General features: G+C 41.9%; 1 protein-coding gene across 1 annotated transcript; it reads right to left on the bottom strand.

Moving 5' to 3' along the window:
• Positions 1 to 5,828: 5,828 nt before the first annotated feature.
• Positions 5,829 to 23,705, bottom strand: pdk4 (pyruvate dehydrogenase kinase, isozyme 4). The gene is made up of 11 exons (XM_080735018.1): positions 23,217 to 23,705; positions 22,158 to 22,299; positions 17,451 to 17,522; positions 16,168 to 16,352; positions 15,602 to 15,691; positions 14,322 to 14,399; positions 12,322 to 12,398; positions 11,590 to 11,688; positions 10,699 to 10,812; positions 8,709 to 8,822; positions 5,829 to 7,815 (listed from the first exon to the last, which is right to left on the bottom strand). Exons 1-11 carry the CDS (start codon positions 23,332 to 23,334, stop codon positions 7,687 to 7,689), a joined length of 1,218 nt encoding a protein of 405 aa, XP_080591144.1. The 5' UTR covers positions 23,335 to 23,705; the 3' UTR covers positions 5,829 to 7,686.
• Positions 23,706 to 23,745: the final 40 nt, after the last annotated feature.

Below are 23,745 nucleotides of genomic sequence, written 5' to 3'. Positions count from 1 at the left end.
TCTCTCTCTCTCTCTCTCTCTCTCTCTCTCTCTCTCTCTCTCTCTCTCTCTTATTAACAAGGATCCAAACCTCCCTGGCAACCAGCCGCCCTGCTAATTCTCAAAGATCACACTCTGATACTCAGCAGAGCAAACACTTGACAAGATACTCAACAGCAAGTGCTTTTTCCCCCTCCACAAATGTGCCGGCTTAGTTTGTCCATAGACATGGACCTACTACGGCTTCATCTGAAGGTCTTGGTCCTTTCAATCCATACCAGTAAAAGTGACTTGGGTCTTGATCCTAGTCCTTACAATGGGCTGTAATGATAGCTGTTATACCAAACGTTAGGTCTAATTTAACATTGAGCGATAATGCCGCTCTCCTACATAAAGAGGCTCTCTGGTGAAGAGGGAGAGGTATCAGGGCTATTACTGCAGCTCTTTTGTTAAGGGAACTACCAAAGAGAAGGGAGTGAACCTGAAGCTATAAGAATCAGAGTTCTCCACTTTCTAAAATGAGGATTGAGATAAAAAGGTGGAATGGGGTTCAATGTCTGCCTTTTTCCTTGTCTGCAGTTGTATCAAAAGGTACCAGCAGTCTAAAGAGTGTCACACAAAAACAACTGAATGAAAGGGAAAGGGTAATGATTTGATCATTAATAGGTTTTACAAGGCTCCTCATGTAAGGGTGTGTTTGAATGTAATTTTTTCACAAGCAATTTGAAAGTCCTTCTACACTGGATGTGTTTAGAATGCCATCTTTTAGGTTGCATTTTATATGCTAACAATTCAAGAGGTTTGAATGGGCGATAATGTTAAGGACTCGTGGATTTGTTAATCACTGAGGTGTGTAATCCAAGTCCCACCCTGGATCACGCAGGCTTGCTAATAGATCTAGATTAATTGAGACCGAAGGTCGCAGTTTAGTATGAGAAATGACACATCATGTCTCCGGCCGTCTGTCTGTGTATGCTTTTTTACCGTCTATGGGTTTGCCACTCTGACATCACTGTGATGTCAGGGGAACCACACTAACAAAATCCCTTTTGTGCCCATATATGGAGATCCCTGATGTCATCAATAGTATGCCCATATCTAACAGGACTTCATATGGGAATGCTCAATTGCCCATATATGGAGGGAGACAGCCCATATCTGTGTGGCTGGTTCTACAGACAGGAATCTCCATACAGTACATGGGAATAAAAAAGGTTTGTACTGTATGTATGATGTCAGATGTCATAGACGTCATAGGACTTTCACATAACGAATAACTGAGTAAGCATGTTTGGGCTCTCACAGCATATCTCCATATACAGTACATTGATGGACAGGGTTCTCCATATACAGTATGGGCATAAAACGGACAAGGATGTAATTCATTTGCAAGTGTGATCTGGGAATGCCCATATATGGGCATGTTCTGACATCATATTGTTGACTATATGGCATAAAATATATGGGCATAGAAGAGACATCAAGCCAGAGTGTGAGGTCAGAGCAGCAAACCCATTCTGTTAAGAGTGGTTCCCCTGACATCAGAGCATGATGTCAGAGTGATGTCACAGTGACAAGGGAACCGATAGACTGTAACAGACAGACAGACGGAGACAAGCTGCGACACTTCTCATGGTGTACTGTGACCTTCGGTCGCAATTAAAACAACCTCTTCAAAATGTATACCTATATCCACATCTATAGAGCAAGAGTTCCATTATATTTCATAATCTCTTTGTGAATCCAGCTTTAGATACCTAATATCTGACCAAGGGGGCATTCCCAGATGTTTGGATGTTCCCATGTGCCACAGAAGAAGCAAGCAAACTACTAATAGTTATAATACAGTATCTAGCTCAGTGTTGCTTGTCAGTGCAATTAGTAGACGACCACATGTGCATATACTGTAGATATACTAGTGCCCCCCAATCCCCAACACACACACACACACACACACACACACACACACACACACACACACACACACACACACACACACACACACACACACACACACACACACACACACACACACACACACACACACACACACACACACACACACACACACAATGCTGTAGTATCATCCTGAAGTAGGCCAATGGTTTTCCAGTCCAGGGTGCAAGACCTAACCTAACATGCACTCTTATCAAGCCCTGTAGTTGGCAACAGAGTGCACTGCTATTGATCATTAAACTACAGCTAACAGAGTTACATAACTGTGTTGTGCTGTATTCCAGAAGATATATTACTTACCACAAACAGCTTTACCACATGTTTCAGATTCCACAGAGCAGTCACAACACAAAATTACATTATTTTGTTGTCTGTATATATATGCTGGATACAAAAGCAAACATGTAGAATAGAGCAGAAGATCCACAAACCTAGCTAATGCTCCCATTAAGATGGTTTTATTTATTGCTGTGACAGAAGCCAGGCTTCTGGATTTATATGAGGAGGATATAAGAGAATAGAAGAGGGTTAAACGATTAGATGCGTAATATGGTACCAACCTTGAGAAGCAATGTGATGCAGAAACAATGTTCAAAATGGAACTAGAGAGAGGTGGAGCGAAATACCACAGTGTAGATGTAACAATAGGGGTGTAAAAATGGACCTGTTAAATTAACACTCTGGATTTGACTGTGTAGGAGTGTGAGACAGGGGCAGGGGTCCAAAATCACATCATCACACACTCTCCAGTGTGGGGATTAAAGCACTAAAGTAAAGCAGAACAGGACAGCCTGTTCTCGGCCCCTATTGGCAGCCAGCCATAAATAACCACTGGCCCCTGCTTGTGCTCTCAGTGTAGAAGTGAAGCGACCGTTTCAGAAAACAAGTCGTGGAGACAGAAGTCAGTGGAAGGCATGTGGGAGGACAATTGGGGAGGTGACAAGTTAAAACCCATGAGGAGGTGACAGAGGAGAAGCATGTGACCTTTGTTTTTAAATGACTTAAAGTAGGTTGTGTGCACATGCATGCAGAGAAACACCCAAGCTATAGTACACAGTACATTATGCTCACTCCTGACCTTCTTGGCCAAGTCTCTCTTGTAAAAGAGATTTTAATCTCAATGGGACTGACTTAATTGGTAGGGTAAAGGACCACAATGGAGACAATCCCCAGGACGTGTTATCCTTTTAGCTTTAATGTCTGGCCGTACCACGTGATGTTTACATTTCTGAAAAAGGGTGTGAATGCAGGTAAATGACTATCGCTAACCCAGGTGAAATCCTATCTTGTTGTGCTGAATGTGGAAAATGCAGGATGTGACCACTGGTGGAAAAAGTACTCAAATGTTTAAGTATATAGCAATATATAGAAATACTCTGTTATTTATAAGTAAAAGTCCAGAACTCAAAATGTACTTGAGTAAAGTTCAAAGGCATCGGCATCAAAATGTACTTAAAGCACCAAAAGTAAAAGTAGTCATTGTGCAGAATGTCCAATTTCAAGTTTTCAAATGTATTCAAATCTTTAGAAAATAGCAGATCTACGAGCTCAAACTGGCAACACATTTTGAGCTTGTAGATCGGCTATTTTCAAATGGCCAAAATGTTTTATGAACTCCTTTGGTATAGAATGGAAGTGAACAGGAGATACATTTGTGTGACCATGTGGAGCTAGAGGAAAGGCCATGGGAACACTAAAATAAGTAGGGCTCAAATGGACATTTTGGCCTAAGGGTGGCACTAGGGCAAAGGCTATTGGGTCAACAAAATCAATAGGAGCCATGGCTCATTGTCATAATCAAGACACTTGTTTGTCACAGAGTTGGTATGTTTGGGGCCACATCCACTTACAGTAGGAGCCTTAGAAAATGAAAGCATCTCAAAACAAAACTTAATGTCGAGAAATGTTTGTCTGAAAGCTGCCTGAACCTAATGCTATTAGGTTACAAAACCCAGACGAAATGGTTTTTGGAGCGGTGAAAGCGCTCCCAATAGACAGGTATGTCCGTGGGTATGTGGGTGGGTGGCTGGGTGGCTGTCTGGCTGGCTGGCCGTGTCCGTCCGTAGCCTGGCAATACCTTGAGTGGCCACACACAACACACTAGTTAAAGGAGGGGCGCTGTTTTGTGCAGGCCAGGCACACTCACCACTCACTCACATGCGCACGCAACACAAACACACACACACACACACACACACACACACACACACACACACACACACACACACACACACACACACACACACACACACACAGACACACAGGGTATAGCTGCTCAGATTCACCGCTCCACTTCGAACCGAGGTTTGATTTTATATTTTTGATATGGTGTTCTGCCTGACTCTACTATACAAAGATAAGCTTCAATGTTATAGTATCCCAGCTAACATTTTATTCTGCTAATTTTTGTATCAACCCCTCCAATTTCACTATCCTGTTATGGTTCCGTATCCTGTATCCTCTAGACTAGAGTCTATAGCAATATTGCTATTGGAAAATGTAACTATTTAACAATTAACAAACGGATATCACACCACCTTAAATGCAACATTATAGGTGTTTTAAATTAAAGTAGCCAATTAATTGTAACACTTTTTTTGTCCCAATGCAGTTGTTCTGTCTATTAGTTCCTCCCACTGCTTGCCACTGCTGTTGTACCCTACTGGCACACCTGCCAGTGAAGAGTCCCAACGGGAGAAGGTGGTGCCTCCGTCCTACGCCTGATGTTCAACGGCCCCCACAACAGGTGCCATCCTATCAGTGGTTTAAAGTAACTAAGTACATTTACTTAAGTACTGTACTTAAAGGAGTAGTTCACCACTTTTCAACCTGTCTTCATAGGATAGGTCCTCACTAATGTTCATGATAAAATATCACAATTTATTTCTACTCAGTCCAATTCTCCAAGGAGAGCTGTGGGAAGTTCAGAATCCATCGTCTTGTGACATCATCATTTTCCAAAAAAACAAAAAAAAAATCAATATTTTTGAAAAAAATATTTTGATTTTTATTATTGCGAGAACAATGGCATCCACTTTAAAATTGCAACTTTTCAGGAATAGAAAGCCTGCAGTTTCTATAAGCTGGATTGGCAATCGATGATGTCACAAGACGATGGGTTTCTGACCTGCCCACACACAGCCCTCCTCTGCAAAAAAAAGAAAAAAAAGAAAAGCTATTTTTGAGTGAGGACCAATTATATGAACATAGGTTGAAAAGTGGTGGAGTGCCCCTTTAAGTACAGTTAAGTTGAGGTATTTGTTCTTTATTTGAGTATTTCCAACTTCCAATACCTTTACTACTACTACACTACATCTCGGATCCAAATATTGTACTTTCATTCGACTAAATCTATTTGAAAACTTCACTGTGTTGATGGGCAGGTGCTTTACCCCTGTGCCACACAAGCGCCCTAAAAGAATATTCATAAACAAATCCATAGACATTCTAACACTATTAAAGGCCTAAAGTTCAGATTTTAGAATTTTCTACCATTTAAGACTTTTAAGGACCCGCCAAAGAAATGCATAAAAAACCTGTTAAAAAAAAACTCTATATTTGGAGTGCATCAATAACAGCACATCACAGCTCACCTTTTTCTTCTAAAGTGTCAAATAATTCTGGCATTGTTTGGGTGGTCTGGAAGTTGCATTTTAATCACTGACGAATGTCATTGAGCTACATTAATTCCGACTTTACTGGCTGAGACACACATGTGCCATGAAAGGGTAGAAAAGACTTATTGATGAAAGTCAATAAGTCAAGCATAGTTAAAAAAGCTGAGGAATGTTGAAATTCGTAATATTTATGTCCATTGAACGATAAATTCCGCCTAAAATAACACTTGACCCTTGAGGATAAAGCTTATAAAACAAATGAAGACCATCCGTATGTCCTGTCATTTATAAAGAAAATCTGTTTACTATTCAACAAAACAAAGTGCATTAATACTTCAATTAAAATACATTACAATGCAGACAGGATTTTAAAGGAAAACACACGCAAAGGTAGTATAGGCAATTTGAAATACAGGGACATTCAACAACAACAACAATGATATGGCTTATCTGCTAAATGAACTGGCCTCTTGTTTCACTCCATTTCATTAACGTCAATAGGACATTAACATTCATGGGGCATACTGAATGATAATTTCACTTAATAGTTCACCCATTGGTGCCCACAGGGGTTTCAATGTCTCTGCAACCCAGGCGACGTGGGCAGTACTAAACACGTTGCAAGGCTCTTGTATGGAACTGTAAAAGGTGGTGTACTTGGCTTCTTTTATAAGCACTTGTGCACACCATAAGGTCCAGAAAAAAACATGTCGGTATTGGCAACCTACAAAGCTGTTTGCAGCTTTAAAGACTCACTGGAACACGAAATCATGGCTTTCATATAGTTCCGCTGGTTTAAGTCATTAAAATGCACGGTTATAAAACAGTACTTATGGCAATAAAATACTAATAACCAATACCCTTCAACATGCCGTGGTTAATCGTATGATACAATATGTTGACATAAGGATTTTTTTCCTCTATATTTAATTTCAAATAAACACCACCAATAAATACTTGACTGATCAAAGTATACATATTCTATATATATTGGAAGTGGTGGATAAGGTCTATGAAATGGTTCAATGATTTGAGATCATGTGTGATGCACACTTCCGATGCTCAAAATAGAAAGGCACATACCATTTGCATATCTCTGAGGGCTCTCAACATTCATGACCAGGCATGAATGTTGTTGCCGCCAATAGCCAAGTGGTCAGCAATAATACACTTTAGGCTATTCATTCTAAAAGGGGATTATTGACTTGACTTATCTAACTCCACCAAACCATGACCTTAGTTTCACAGAGTTTGTAAACTCTCCAGGCAACTTCTGTTCAAGGAGGGGTTCACAAGGTAAGTGGAGTTGGTACTATACTGAAGAATCTCTTCTACAGAGGCATTGAAAAAATTAAATCATATGTAACCTGAGAGATACCAATGCAGTTGACTATGGTTTGGCTGTCAGACTGACAACATACAGTACACATGTACATTTACAGTTCAATTCAATTTACCACTGTGGTGTTTGCACAATACCTTCATCCCACATCAACCATTGAGTACCAAAGTCTGAAGTAAAAACTATGGTCGTGATGTCAGGACTTCGTTACTCTATTTTCAAGGCGACTTTTTGCCTCCGTTGCTGTAATTTAGCTTTCCTCTCAAAACAAATTGCTGCCTTCTTTGACTGCTTGAAGTGCATTAATGTTAAACCATGCCTAAAATAAATAGCTGCAAGTGTTTGTGATTGTGAATGACACTAAATTAGAGTTATCTCTGTCACTTCCTAGCTTGTAGTATTCACTGACATTGACATTTGAATTGCTTTCAAATATGGTCAGCTTCTGCTATGGTAGGTGAAACTTCTTGGAGGCTGGTCTGCAATTGTTTTATTTTCATCAAAACGATTCAAGTCCTCTTGTTTTGGTGTGGCCATCCGATGTGAGATGAGTCATTGAGGGAATTTCACTGGACAATTTCACCTCTGAGGAATTCTAACGTTGTGTTATAGGAAGAGTCCCAATGGCATGTGCATACTGTAAATCCACGTGTGAAGGCACTTCGTAGTGTCAGTTCAAAACTTCAAAGTTCACCTGTTTCTCCTGTCACAGAGAAACATTGTCCGCCTTGACCTCATTTTGTTCCCATTGTTTCTACTTTCGGAGCTCGCGCTGTCTGTCGGTCCATTTCCTTACCTGCCCAGCTGCTTTGGCTCCCTACTGGGCATGCACCAGTCATCCGCCTCCATGCTCGACTGGTAATGCCTTAACGCAGACTTGTTGAAAACAGGAAGTCTCTCTACAGAGTCTGTAGACAGGGCCTGAGAACAGATCATAGAGCAGAGAAGCTTTAATGCTACAGCACAGTGGGTTAGGGTTAGAACAGATAACAGTGACATGGAAAGCCTCAGGAAAGCCACATTGATGTTATTCAAACATATTTATTTTCACTTGCCTTAATTTATGTCGTAACTCCTCCATGTAGTGTACATGAGTTGTAAAAGGGACCCCAATTTAAACAAGCCCAAAAAACCTTCTTGTGGTTTTTATCCTTTTAGTTAACCTTAATAGACCTTGTACCTGTGAACTGTACTGTCGTGTACCTTTTCCTATGCAAACCTCCAATAAAATCAATCAATCAAACCGGTAAAGGTATTTTAATACCACTTTGTTACTTATTGTTTGAATAATGTTGTACTGAATTGAATTGAATTGCCCCTCAGGGGTCTATACTTGGTCCCCTCCTTCCCCCCCCCCCCCCCCCCCCCCTACACCAAATCACTTAGCAGAAAATAGCTGAACGTTTTGAGAATGTTTGCACATTTTTGCCAAATGTTTGCCTATCGTGACAAGTATTATAGTATTGCTGTACTTCATAGAGGAAAGGGTTGAATGGAAGGACAAACATCTCTCTGTTTCTCTAGAAAAGATCACATGGAAAGTCACCACTCACAGCAAGACACTCACCCACTGTGCTATTTGTTGTGTAATAGTATTACACTACATGTGCCACCATTTAGTCAATACAGTGGGTACGGTCAGTATACTCACATACACGTGAACCTCTACAAAGTATTTTTGCTTTGCTGATAATACCAAGCAGCTGAGCCTACTTATTTACGTCCATGCTATTGCATGCATTTGGACCTACATTCTATGTGAGGAGTTTTTAGTTAGAGTTTTTCTCAAAGCCAGTCTGCTGTGTTATTCTCACCTTCAGGTATATGACAGCTGAAGTACCATGGCCCTCCATGGAATAGAGCTGCAGGTCTCCCTGGAAGTACTTGGCATACAGACGGGAGATGGGCAGACCGTATCCAAACCCAGCCTGAAGGAGGGAGGGAGGTATGGATATTAAAGGATACTACAGTGGAGGCATTGCAGCATCACAGATCAAAGACAACATTCCTGAAACAAACCCTACCAAAACAAAACAAAAAAAACATGAGCCTACACTGTATATTACTGTATATTAACTTTAGCTTGGTCAACAGTTGTAACAGCCCTTCATTGTCTCACTGGCTTAAAGTTTAATCCCAAGAAATGCATCACAGCTAAAGTCCACAGTTTTGTAATTCAACTCATTTACAAACATGTTCACTTATGTCAAGCTCTGGTTAGCAAAGAAAGGTAGAATTGGATCATAGTTAATGTTTTACGATAAATTATTTACAGTTTTGCAGTAGGGATGTGAAAAAAAAAATCGAAAATCGACGCGTCGATCGACTCACGCTCACCGCGACTCAAAAAGTACGAGTCGAAAAATCGAAAAATATATTTATTTTTTTATTTTTCAAAAGTTTTTCCCCCAAAAAAGGTTTTAATCGTTCAAAAACGTTATAAGCGTTAATGTTTTCCATATGTGAGAGGACCGTGTGTGTGTGTGTGTGTGTGTCTGTGTGTGTGTGTGTGTGTGTCTGTGTGAGACGAGTGCATGTCTGTGTTGTGCATTCGCATGCATGCGGCGCTAGTCAGGTCCGCGGACTACTGGTTGAGAAACACTGCTGGACCGGGCTGATGCGCGCGTCATAGCAGTGCGCGCTGACTTGCCTGACTGTATCAACTCTATGGACTGGATGCTTTTGTTTACCTCCTGCCTCTGCATGCATGCTTGACACGAAAGCTCGCTTGTTAATGGCAGCGTCGCCGTCGTGTGCGATGATCGCAAAATACACGTTAATGCGACACACCCGTGGACTCGTTCGGGGAGAGAGCGAGTCAGACACTGCTCCACATTTGATACACTATCCTGGGGTGCGCTAGCCTGAGCGCTCCCACTACGTTCGATGGACTTTGTAACTCCGCTTCTAGTCTCTAAAGAACAGACTCCATGCTAACGCAAGGAAGAGCAATTATTTATTATAATTATTATTAGGGCTTTGATGCAAGTTCTGATGATGGGTGCAGCTGCATACGTTGTGTTGCTTAAAGTAATGCGCCGTTGTGCTCTCCTCTCAGCTGCTGCTTGGCGAAAAAAAAAGTGAAAAAAGTCGATCGACGCGTCGGTTTTCGGCCGCGGCGCGTCGATTCGCCAATAATGCGTCGATTAACATCCCTATTTTGCAGTATTGCAGAAAGAAACAAGGAAACAAAGTCAGATGACAAGACACAGTGGTTAAAAATCCGAAGACTGAAAATGATTTTCAGACCTTATCCCAATAAGTGATTTTTGAAACATTGCACGTGCAGTGCACACCAATATTTGGGGTGTTTTCCTGAAGTTCTGAACTGCCTTCACTGAATGTGTGTGCCAATCCATGCTTCATTTTAAAGTATCTTCTGAAGTTCTGTTGTATTCTATGCTACTCTGGCCAATTCAAATACTCACATCTTGAAATTATAACTGCTTTCTAGTTTGGAGATCACTTGACTACCGGTTTGACGACTTTGTCATTCATTGCTCCCCCTTATTTATTCATTTCTTTGCAGATCTGCACTGATCTCAGAAATGGCCCCTATGGAATGTTCAAGACTAAAACCAGTCCCCAGGACTTTAACCCCTGCAAGACACAAATATAGATACTGTAGGTATCCTATTAAAGGGATAGTTCTATTTACTTTTGAGTCTTTCTGACCATTTTTAAATAGGCATTATGGTTATTAAGACATGTCCACTGCTTGTTAGGATTGTATAGCATTGCTAATGGAAAGAAATGGAATCAGCCAGCCAGTAAACAAAACACAGCCATTCAGTCAGGGCTCACCAGTGGGGCGTTGCGTGAGTTGTCCCCCATGTCCGGAGGGGGCGCTGTGGAGTACATGTAGCTGAACAGACGTTCAATCTTCCTCAGAGGGACTCCACCTCCTCTGTCGGACATCTACACACAAGCACAACATGTCATGTTCTCTTATTCTTATGACAACAGGCTCAATGTCAATATAATGTAGGTTCTGTCTTCATTATTTGGCACATTCTGATCTATTCATATTGGGTTTTTCTTTTCTTCTTTTTTTTAAGTTATAAAATAAAGCATACTAATATGTCAGTGGATTCCAGGGAACACATTTTCAGTTGAATTGTGTCACTACTGTTGCTGATTAGAGAGCAACAGTTGTGTATATTACAGCAAAAAAGTCAAAAGTCAGTATTGGTAAAGTATTGGATGGCATTTGACACTTATATCAAAAGTCTCTTGCCCACATGAATAAAATCTTTATGACAGATACACTGGCGGAGTAGACGTAAGCCTGAAGGTCATTGACCGAAATGTTGCCAATTAAAATGTAACTTATTGAGAATGTGAGGTTGTCCTTGATACCAATCATTTGACATTTCAAATGAGTCTTGTTACTGCCACGTTGTTGCCCTCCGTTCCGCTAAGTGCGCGAACGTGTCCACGTGTTACCATAGCGCACAGCTGGCTGTTTCCAATGTTTTTTTATGTAAACAGTGGCGGATACAGCCTGGCAACGGATATGTCTATTTCAATGGGGGTTTTTTTATTCGAAAGCTGTCACCGAGTCTACACGTCTACTAGATGAGTCGCGCACAGATTGTGCACGATGCGTGCGCGTGCCCACGTTAAAAGGTAAGGACAATTTGGCAGCTGCTTACTACAGCTATGTTTAAAATGGCAGCAAAATTGTTAATGTACCTTGATAGTGAGGTCCTCCTCACCCAGTGAAACTCGTAATTTGATTGGTGGCAGAATGAGGCTGGTCTCGTGGGTCTCCACCGTGGCTCTCATTGCATTCTGACGGAGAACATATACAGTGCATTAACATTACACTGATGTACAGTATGGAGCAGGCCGCCACCCACCTGCATTGTTATCAAGTAACCACAAATCAATCAAATGCAGACCTGCAGACCTTGGGAGTGCTTCTTGGGTACAGAGTACTAATCTACAGTAAATATTAAGTGGGCTAAGGTAGAGTTGACATTAAACCAGTTTTATATCGAACAGTATCACATTGAGAAATACAATGGTATCTATCTATAAATGCGACAAATCTCTGTCTGTCTGCGTGTCTGTCTGTTTGTAATCTGCGTATCTCGAGAACCGTTCTATTATATAATACAACAAATAATCATCATCTACAGACCTAGAAAGCCTATACGTTGTTATACCCTTCGATCCGGTAAAGCATCTGTGTCATTTTAGATGTTGCTATGTATAGCAGCAACATGAATTTATATAAAAAGAACATTTTGTTTTTCAGAAGACTTTTAGAAGACGGATTTAGACGAAGGATTTAGAAGACGTTTGTTTTTTAATTCAGGCTCAGGTCTAAATGGGTTAAACAAGTAAATGAAAATGCAATAACAAAACTTCTGTAAACTGACAGTAGTCTAATAGTTTGGGTGTGAAAGACAGTCACTGTACCTTGAAGAGCTCAAACAGCATGTGGTAGAGGTGGGAAGGCACATACACAAGATGGATGGGCTGCTCGGGATGTTTGGCTGTGAAAAGCGTGATAATTGTAATAATGACAAAACAAAATGCTATGCTCTCTTAAATGTGTCACACAACAAGTGCTGAGCGGTGTGTCTTAAAGCAAAATGTATTTGATTAACGGACCAATAACAGTCTGTTTATTGTCATGCCTTTTTCCTTAAAATGTACAATGTCATGTTAGAGTACATGCTGTGCTGTATGCTTCCATGATGGTATGCAGGTCTTTATTTACTGTAAATGGACTATTGAATAACAGGTAAAAGGGCAAGCAATTTTCAAATGGACATAAAATAAAGTAATAACAATAATTGTGATATATAGCTCAGCAGCAGCCATGCCCATGACATTGTCAACCTTTTCTTATACAGTAATAATAAGATGGCACGGTTTCTGTCTACTCACTTTGTGACTCATTGCTGGCCTATGTACATTTCAGAACCCTGCCTACCAATGACATCATCAATGGGGATTTCAAGCAAATAAAACTATGGCCTTTCTCTTCCAGTAAAGTTAGAATGCTGTCTGAAATAGAAGCCAATGTTCTTGCATTCATGACAATGTTTCAATGTGAAATGACCAAACCTGCCTACCGATGATGTCACTGGTAGGTAAGTGAACTTTCCATAGACAGAAATTGTACCATCTTAATAATGAGCGTTATTGAGTACCAATTATATGAAGATAGTTTGAAAATGGGTGTAGTGGTCCTTTAACCACCCAGGCATTCCTATATTTTGCAAGTTTTCACAATTCAAAAATGTAGAATCCTTAAAAAAAAATAGGTTTTGTTCTTCCATTGATCAAAATGACTGAAAATAACACCTATTTGATATATACAACAACGTATATACGGTAGTGTAGTGCTTATGGCCAAATGTGTGTGCATAAACGATTGGCAAAGTGTAAATAAACCTGCACATTATTAAGAAATCCGAACGTGATGTAATCGTGATTTTGTGGAAACCACATATTGTAACAATAACTCTATCATACTTTGAAGAATGGGCTTTTATTCTGCTTATGGTACCACCGGCAAGCTCTTCAATGCCTCGTAATGTAGCTGGCTGTTTTAACATTCTCCAATGCTATGTGGATTATCATGATGAAATAAACCAGGTCCGCTCCGCCTGCACTGCACTGCGTTCCCTGTAGGTATGAGCTATGTGGATCAAAGCCTCTGGAATGGATACAACTCAGGCAGGGTTCTGACGGGTCCAGCTGATAATAATCAGACAGAACCTCTACTAAACTAACAGCATAAGGCACTAGTCAAACCAGACTCTTGCACATATTGTGCTCATGTGCTGTATAAATATAAACTATATAATTAAAATAACACCCTATCAGCTTCATAAACAGTAACAATATCTAACCACCTGCCAGACTTAAAATGTTTACTTCTGTGTCTCTAGCCCAGTGGTTTTCAACCTTTTTCATATCAAGGTCCATTATTTATTCTGCATTTGAGTCACGGACCACCAATTGATGAAATTTAGCCTCTCAGACCCCCCCCCCCCCCCCCCCCCACAGAAAACATTTTGTTATCGTTGGATAAGATTTTGTCCAAGATTACATGCTGTGCTGATGTTGGTACCATAGGAGAGATAATAGGCAAACGTTGACCAAAATAACAGTTGTTTTACATCCTCAAATTGGCTCTCCTTGTAAATTAAGTAATGATGTTTAACAATAATGTACCTCTTATTGACAACAATAATGTCCATTTCGTTTAGTTTTACACTCTCAAGAGTTAAAGATCCATAAGGGTCCATTTGGTTACCAACTCTCCATCATTTAGCTGGGGACCACCTGGAACCTCTTCAAGGACCACTGGTGGTCCCCGGACTGCTGGTTGAAAACCACTGCTCTAGCCCAAAACAAGGACAAGAATAGTAGGTCTTGTTCAAGTTCATAGCTCCGGGACTTACCGTTGAACTGCGTGATCTCTATATCAGGAGAAGCCAGGTAATACTGTTCACAGAGCATCTTGGAGGTCTCATAGGCATCTGTAGAGAAATGGTGGCTGTTATCAGGGTTTGAATCATTGAATCTATCAATTGTCAGTAGCATCGTGAGCCTGCCATTGGTAAAGAACGAAGGAAAAAAGAATCCAAGCATGCCATGTTTTCTGTGCATTTTTAACCTGCCTTCTTTTCCTTCTTTTTTTTGTCTCCTTTTCAAATTGCTGCATGTATTTGTGTATTGTATAAATACAATTTGAGTTGAGTTGAGTTAGCTTTGTTGGCTGCTGTTCTCTACCTGCTCTGCTGCTCTCCATTTAATATAAGGCTTTTTCAACCTGCAAATACCCTGGTTATATAGAGCAGTGTTTCTCAACCATTGTGCCTGGGGACCTTTGGTGTGCCCCTGAGAAGGGTCAAGTGTGCCCCTTGAAACTGCTTGAAAGCCAGTATTGTATTTATCATTTTAAAAATGATTTAAACTAGTGAAAACAGCCGATCTACAAGCACACAACGCCTCGCACTGTTGTGCGACAGCCTTGTATGATGAAGCAGGGCTTTACTTTGCGAAGAAACTTACAAATTTGAAACTTGGAAATACAAGGTTTCTTCCTGACAGTGACGATATTTACACCCCCGTATTATGTTCGTGTGCCCATGGATTCTTGGGACATGAAAAGTGTGCCCATGCGCCCCAGTCCATGAGAAAAACTGATATAGAGTACCGAAGTAATGACGTCACTTTTTGTGCAGGAAATCCCAGAGGCAAATCTTAGGTCACGTCATATAAGAACGACTTTGAGTCGTTTATGATAACGTCAGTGTTAGAAAAAACTAAAGTTGATGCTTCAATATCTCCGGGGTGATTTGCTTATTTTTGGAACACAGTTTGACGCAATCAAAGATTTGCCTATGGGATTTCCAAAACAAAAAAGAACCCAGAGGGATAGCAGCCTCTCGCAGCAGTGATGTCAGACTTCGGTGCTGTACAGAAGTCTGATATAAGACATTAGAGCTAGGCAACAAAACTCTCTAAATATTGACTAGGCTTTCATTTACATTTAAAAGTTTCATTGGCAGTTAAACAGGGCATCTTTTCACTCCCCCATGGAACACTGAGTCTACAAATGAAACTGTCAGACTATCACAAATCAATAAGCAGTGCAAAATAACAAGAGAGCTATTAAGACCCCAACCCCGTAGTGACTGCAGCTACTTCAACAGAGAAAGCAGTGTTGTATTATTACCTCTTACTACCTCCACCACGTCACAGCTGGGGTCGATGCTACCGATGTGTTTGGGATGGGCTGGGTTCGCGCTGCCGTCAAAGATTAAGGCTAAAGGTTACAGAATGACAAACACACAGGTGGACAAACATGATAAAAAGAATACAGCATAGCAGACCATACTAGAAGAAAAACAGCTGCTCCCTACCGTTTACATTTTTTTTACCTATTTTTCTACCCAATTTAGTTGTTGTGCCAATTCCTCCCCTCATATTTCTGTGTGTTGTTTCTCCTATTGGCTGAGGAGCCCCCACCAGGAGGACATAGAGCCCAACATAGAGCTCCTCGCCCCAACACTTCCTACTGACAGGTGCCACTCCAACCTGTACAATATGTGCAATGACTGACTAATGCCACTAATGTTGTGCAGTCGCTCCACAAAGTTATACGTTTTAAGGATATTTCATAGCATTTCTATTTGATTTATTTCGATAAAACAGCAGAGAAAAGACAGGAAGGCTAATTCTGCTTTTCTAACATGATACCCCATAATCTATATAAAAACACTGGTGGTACAGAATACTGACTGTGTTGGTTCATGAGCATGCGGGTGGAGATGCGGCTCATGTAGAAGCGGTCCAAGAAGTACTGGACGTTCTGGTTCGTGACGGGGTCCACGCCGTACTGTTCCTTGTACTCCACCACCCCCTGGGCCATGGTCGGCACCACGTTGTTGTGGCGGTTGCGGACGGTCACCAGAGTTTCTGTGAAGCTGGAGGCGGTGCCACAAAAGTTCAAGGGAGATCATGTCAGGGCAGCCGGTAAGGGCTATCCAGTCTGTGAAGTGCTGGATGATATGATCTGAATATGATACTGGGACATTTATGGACCAATAAATCCAAGCAGGTTAGCATTTGATATGCCTTGATTGTATGTCGTCAACACAATAGTTTACCTGCATGTTAAATATTTTTACCAGCTTGCAAAGCTGGTCAATAGATACACAGCCGATTACGTCACAACATCTCCTGCTAAATGATGTCAGAATTCGGGAGATACTAAATTATATATACCATCATATCGTGTATCGTTTATATTACTATAAAGACGGAATTCAGTTCCCAGTGGATTCCACAAGGCCACTAAACTAAAGGATATTTTCTTTTCTTGTTTACAGGTTATCTATTGGACTTTATTTAGACTGAAAAGTATAAAGAAACAGGAAACCGAGGGCATAGAGGACGAAGGACATGCAACACAGGTCTCTAGTTGGAACTGACCTGGGGACGCTGCTATCACAGTGCTGTATGTGGTCAGCTACCAGCACACCCCTATTTAACTATACTTATTTAACATTTACTGTATGTGGTCAGCTACCAGCACACCCCTATTTAACTATACGTATTTAACATATAGCTTAAAAGACAAGACAAATAGACTAATGTTTTTCCCCAACTTACTTTAATTTAATATTAAAATACAAATAAAAATGTTATTTTAAAAGTTTCAGTATAGAATGTCCCACTTTGTTTATTGTTGCTCTGTACTAAGTACAGTATGAATGAGCTGCACACAAGCATGGCTAATATACTGTAGCAATCCTTTAACCTACATGATGTAGGAAAACACATTATGTATGCAGTTAAACATTATTTACACACACACACACACACACACACACGCACACGCGCACGCACACACACACACACACACACACACACACACACACACACACACACACACACACACAGACAGACATGTGTGTTCTTGATGTACCAACACCAACATACATAATACTATTTAGTACTCTGTACAATACAATACTCTGCAAATTGGCCAGCAACACACCCGTACAGTATGTATGACTTACTTGGAGAGGACTCTTTTATCATCTGGGTCTTGCTCGAGAAATTCCACAAGTTCTAACAGACTCTGTGAATACCTAGTGGGAACACAAAAAAGCATGAAAATACATTTCAGGATTGTAATTTAGATAAATCTAAATATGGCAAATTTCAATTTATAAAGACTTAGTGATAACAATAACCAGTAACACTCCCTCATCGGGAGATAAGCGACCGTAGGTCACTGATCTCCATAAATAGGGCAAAAATGTGTTTTGCCAAAATCTTCCTGATCCATGTTGATGACATGAGTGTAGACATACTGTGTAGTGATTTTCGTGATCTTAGGGCAAAATCTGTAGGAGCAGTGTCCAAAAATGTGTTTTTAAAAATCGGCCTGGAGGTGGCGCTATATGGGAGAGATTCATGTTGATGGGATGAGTGTAGACATACTGTGTACCGATTTGCGTGATTTTAGGGCAAAAATTGTAGGAGCCGTGTCCAAAAATGTGTTTTGCAAGAATCGGCCTCATGGTGGCGCTAGAAGAGGGCCATGTGAGAAATGAGGGGTGGGGTCTCCGCGCCGGCAAGGCGGACGAATAGGTACCGGCCCCGGCTGTCCCGGTCGCTCCTAGCCGGAGTTACGGCATTTTATGTGAGCTGCAGTGTAGGGGGTCCTCCACTGGGGGCGCCACCACTTTTGCATCCGTTCTGGAGCACCAGGAGTGGGTGGTCCCCGGGAATTCCCCGTGAGCTGCCCCGTGGGGGTGGTCATTTGGTCAGTTTAGCACATTTGGTCATTTTTTACATCTGGGGGTCCCCCAGGGACCTGGGGGTCCCTGGAGCTCCGGGGGTCCTTGGAGGTTGTAGTTTGGCAGGTAAGGAAGGTGTGTGCAAAATTTGGCATGGATCGGGGCAACGGTTGCGGAGATATGAGCAGGGCAAGAGTGTGACGTGTGAGGTGTGACAGACAGACAGACTGACTGACGGACGGACTGACGGACGGACTTACACTTTGTGCAGGGTTTGATAGTAAATGCGACCTACGGTCGCAATAAACAATACTATAAGAAATGGGCTACAATTATTGACCATTTATTTACTGTAAAATAAATGGTCAATTTATACAGCGCCTTGCCCTTTATCCAATGCGCTTTACATAGATTGTGCATCACACACACACACACACACACACACACACACACACACACACACACACACACACACACACACACACACACATTATTCAAACACCTATGCCGGAGGAAACCATGCAAGGCACCAACCTGCTCATTGGGAGCCCTTAGGGGTTCAGCATGTTGCTCAAGGACACTTCGACATTAATTCTGGGGGATCCCGAGATCAAACTGGGAACCTTCCAGTTGCCAAGCGGCCACTTTACCCCTGAACCACTGGCGTCCCTACTTTACACTGTATGCCATATAGCTGGAATAAGGGTCCTAAGATGGCGTAAAAGTATTCAGCGACACAATAAGCTAATCGAAGGGGCTTATTTACATGCAGCAATACAAAGTAGTTCAACCAAAGGACACACACCAGTGACCTTTCTCTATAGATTCTCTCTTGAGAACATTTGTGAGAACACAATACACACTAGTCTAATTAGCTACACTAAACTCCACCAGCCAATCAATGCATGATACAACGAGCACAGGTCTCCACCAGGCCACACAAATCGGCCTGTAATAGCGCCACCATGAGGCTGATTTGAAAAATGTGGGGCAGAGGTTCTGATTTGGCATCCAGGGAGTGTGTGTGCTCAGTTTGGCAGCGATCGGGCCAACGGCGCCGGAGATTAGCTGGTAACAACCAGGCGACACAAATCGGCCTGTTATAGCGCCACCATGAGGCTGATTTGAAAAATGTGGGGCAGAGGTTCTGAATTGGCATCCAGGGAGTGTGTGTGCTAATTTTGGCAGCGACCGGGCCAACGGCGCCGGAGATTAGCTGCTCACAAACTGCGAGGACGCACGGACGGACGCACGCACGCACGCACGGACGCACGCACGGACGGACGGACGGAGGGGAAAACATACTCTCCCTCAGCCTTCGGCTGGTGGAGACAATAATCAATGCTTCAGTGCTTGACAGTCTTGAGTATCACGTGGCAGCTTGTTTATCACAACTGCTTCACGCACTTTAGATGTAGGTCAACGATGGAGGAAGTCACAGCAAGTCCCAGTCAGGCATGTGTTCTGTTCTTCTCTCACGCTGTAGGAGAAACTGGGTGAAAGGTGACAGGCAGCGTGGCTGGCTGTTTTGCTTCCAGTGCGCTGTCCCTGAACCGACCTTCAACACTGACTCGGTTTTCCCGAGTCACACCCATCGTAAACAAGGAGCGCGTTCTTGAAATACTGTACGAGTGCTGATTTAAGAGACTTTACTCATCAGGAAATGTCACACCATGACGCCAGGATCTATCTCTCTCTCTCTCTCTCTCTCTCTCTCTCTCTCTCTCTCTCGCCCTATAGCTGTGCCAACAAAACATGTTATATAATGGAAGGAAAGAAGATAAAAGTCTGAGTCAAAGAGGTGATTCCCAAAAATAGACACTAAAAGCTGGAACTGAATTCTAATTGTGGGGTGGGGGACTAACACAATGAGACAAACATAATTGCAAATGTTAAAAAACAGCACTTTTTCTATGATGTCACTTTCAGTATCTATGAATAAATAACACTAACTTTAAATAGTAAACATAACTGTAACTGGATTACAGTAAGAGAGTCAATAAGAAACAAATGCATGATAAGGCAGTGACACGTCCAAGTAAACACCATTGATTTTTGCATTGCACAGCATAGAAGTGGTTAGAGCCACGAGATTGGGAGGAGATACAGTCAGTAATGCTTCTGGGTTTGGCTCAAACTGATGTTGTTGTGACTGAACACTGGAAAAGCATGCAGTCATAACTGTACAGTATGCATGTTTTGAGCATGTGGGGACAAATAACTAGGCTGAATCAGACAAGCAACTAACTTGATTGCAGTTGATTGATCAGCCCTTTGGATAGAACAGAGCAAAGCTGTCATGCTTCCGAGTCCTAATACACATTTGATGTTTGACACACACACAACCTTTGCCTCGCACCATACACACAGCCACACCTTTCACACAGGTTCATGATACTGGGAGAGTGCAAAAAAGATAGACGATATAGGCTGCCTATTGTTTGGAACAAAAGCAATAGCGCTGAGCGTTGACTAGTTCAGACCAGTTTAATGCCACTTCTTTTTTTGTTTACATCTGCTCCTTTCACCATGTTTTCTGCAACTCATTTTCAAAACACTAAGATATAGCCTACGCTGCACTGAAATGGATGCAAATGAGAGAGAATGCAAGTACATGATCTTTTTAATAAAGGTTTCTTATAAATGGTCAAGGATGAAAATGTCATAACAACAGGAAACAGAGGCAGTGGGCTGCAAACTCAGCTTGGCTTATCTAATTCAAACAAGCAAAATAAGGCCTGTTTCCTTTTTGACGGGAAAGTATCAGATAGCCCTGGCAGTGGCAAAAGTACAGCGACCTGCAGGTGAAGTGAGGGGGGTAAGCTGATGCATCATTTGAACATAACAGTAAGCTCTGCTGTATTAATAATGCAAACAGATTAGAGTTCATTACAGTGAGGGGGAGATGTGCTCCATACTGAACACCTGAATTCACACCAGAAGAGTCTGCAGTCTGGGATCCCGCTAAAATCAGTAGTTCCCAACCATTTTAGCTTGTGTGACCCAAAAGAAAGATTAGACAGCAGATCTACAAGCTCCCAATGCATCACTTCGCGCCGCGTTTTGAGCTTGTAGATCGGCTATTATCACTACTTCTTAAACATTTGTGTTCTAATTTATGGAATTTGTTAGATTTTCTTTGATTTCTTCATGAAATTACTGTAAGAAAATCGTTGAATTTGTTTTTTAATCCATGAACAAAAAACAAGGGACCCATAAAAGTCTGTCTGCAACCCACAAATAGGACAGTGCTCTCAATGCCTGTGTGTGAGGTATGAGTGAGACACCCTTGTAAGTTGTGGTCCTAGAGATCTGCCGCTCTGAGCAGCTCATTACAGCACACTCACTGACAAGGAGAAGTAGAGAATTGTCTCTGGTAGCTTGTTTGTAATCAGTCTATAGATCTTAGGTAAGATACATAGGCCATACAATTACTCAATCTTGATTATCAACTGCTAGTTCATAAATGTGTCCGGTATGTCCATACGGTAGGCCTAGTCATTTTCTGTACATCTCAAGTGGTGGAGAGTGCATATGCCTCGTCCAGGCCTACTTCAGAGCACATCACAAACTTGACCTTTTCCACTCGGAAAGCACGGAAGCTAAATACACTGCTGGTGTTTATTCAGCGTAACTAAGGGATGTCCATATTGTGGGTTGAGGTGGGCGTGTAATGCCTAATCTATTGTCTGTAATAACAAGTAAGCTTATGGTAAGGAATGTGGCCTTTAAAGAGGAAGGATAATGCTGGACAATAAAGCTTTCCGCATCTACTGATAGGCTTAATACTACTTTACACACACACACACACACACACACACACACACACACACACACACACACACACACACACACACACACACACACACACACACGTGTGCAAGCACAAATGCATGCATGCGTGCACATGTGCATGCAGCCACGCACACACATACCTCTTACATACATACATATATATAGATGACCCATAGATGACCCTACCAACTGGTCAGGAGCTGTAGGGAGGGAGTGCCAAGCAGTTTGTCTGGGAGGAAGTCAATTTCTTTCATGATGTTGGCCAGCCTGACAGGAAGCTCCTGGCGCAGGAACACGAAAGAGGTCTTCTCACAAGCGTTGGCCGAGCCTATGGTCACAAGGCAGTGTTAACCATTGACTCAACTTTGACCCTGTTACCTGCAAAAACACAGCCCCCCCTTCTTTCCAAGGCAGCTGTAGGACGGTGGACTCTGCGATGGGAGCGGGAGTCCCGGGACTTCCCACATGTTGTGATTGAAAATACAGTAACACGTGAATCAACTGTTTTTCTGAACTTTTCTAAGCTGAGATAGCACGGCCATTCTACACTGTAGTTACTGTAGAACATGAACACCTTAATAGGTAGCTAATAACTTTGTAATGTAGTGGCTGTGTGTTCACACTGTTTGTACAGTACAGTTTGCAAGTGTTTTATATCATTTGCCAGTGCTAACAACTGAATTTAATAATACATTTAGGGCCTGGGCCTATATTTGAAAGTAGTCTACATTATGACAGAGAGACAACAGTAGGAAACAATAAACTGAACAAAAGAAAAGAAACAAGTGATAGATTTGCCTATGGCTTAACAGGTGGGTTTTGAGGTGTGATTTTAAGGTCAGAAATGCAGAACTGTTTCAGTTATTATTATGTAATAAAATGCTAGATGTGACCAGTGCACACTGACGTGTGAAAATGACTCCATAAATGACAGCTGTTGCAAAATCATGTCATGCTTTCATGTAGTCTATGTATTATGTCAGTGTGGTTCCCAAACAAAATATCAGATCTACAAGCTCAAACTCGTCCTTCACTCCATGTTCAACATGTTGTGAGCTTGTAGATCGGCTATTTTCACTACTTCTTAAACATTTTTTTTTCCTAATTTATGGAATGTCTTTGATTTTTTTTGAGGGAAAAACAAAACGAAGGGACCCATCTGTCTGCGACCCACAAATGGGTCCCGACCCACTGTTTGGGAAACAGTGTAGACCTATTATGTAATTGTAGAGGCTACACACTTACCAAAGTCTATGAACTGCTTCATGGACAGTGGGGAGGGAGAGAACTTTGCAAATCTCTCTACTTGCTTTGGTATTCCAGCCATCGCGCCGTTCTTCAACAAAAACTGAGCGAACTTCATGTTTCCTGCGGTTCTTCTGGATCACAGATCCACACCAATAACTGTTTGTGTGTGTATGCGTGCGTGCGTGCGCGTGAGAAGCGGGGACAGGCCGCCCGTTTCTTCTTGTCTGCACAGTCCAGTCCTGCTGTGGTCCGACCTCCAATACCTTTGGATGCCCGCGGTTAAATTCTGTCAGTGCCAGCCATCAACAGAGAGTCTTTTGTCAAATAACAAACATGATGATGAGATGGCTGTCCGGTGGTCCGCTCCATTCGCCTCTAGAGCTCCCTAACGGGCATCTTAACGGACTTCTCCTCCTCCTCAGTGCATAGTACACAACCACTGCTGAGCGTAGCGCTGTTGTTTATCGCCACGGCTGAGATCGGCGTTGAATTCGACCAATGGGCATCGCGACACCAGGGCTGGGGG

Source organism: Nannobrachium achirus (assembly GCF_963921795.1).
Source record: "Nannobrachium achirus genome assembly, chromosome: 10".
Classification (NCBI taxonomy): domain Eukaryota; kingdom Metazoa; phylum Chordata; class Actinopteri; order Myctophiformes; family Myctophidae; genus Nannobrachium; species Nannobrachium achirus.
Note: the sequence above shows the minus strand (reverse complement) of the source record. Positions and strands in the feature narration are given on the sequence as shown.

Bases quoted from the DNA above. Each gene is read 5' to 3' on its own strand.
- pdk4 (XM_080735018.1), bottom strand. From the start codon at position 23,334: ATGAAGTTCGCTCAGTTTTTGTTGAAGAACGGCGCGATGGCTGGAATA. The intron at 11,689-12,321 runs GTACAGTGACTG...GTTCTCCGTCAG, and splicing joins TGCTGTTTGAGCTCTTCAAG to AATGCAATGAGAGCCACGGT. The intron at 10,813-11,589 runs GTACATTAACAA...GCTTGTGTGTAG, and splicing joins AGGAGGACCTCACTATCAAG to ATGTCCGACAGAGGAGGTGG.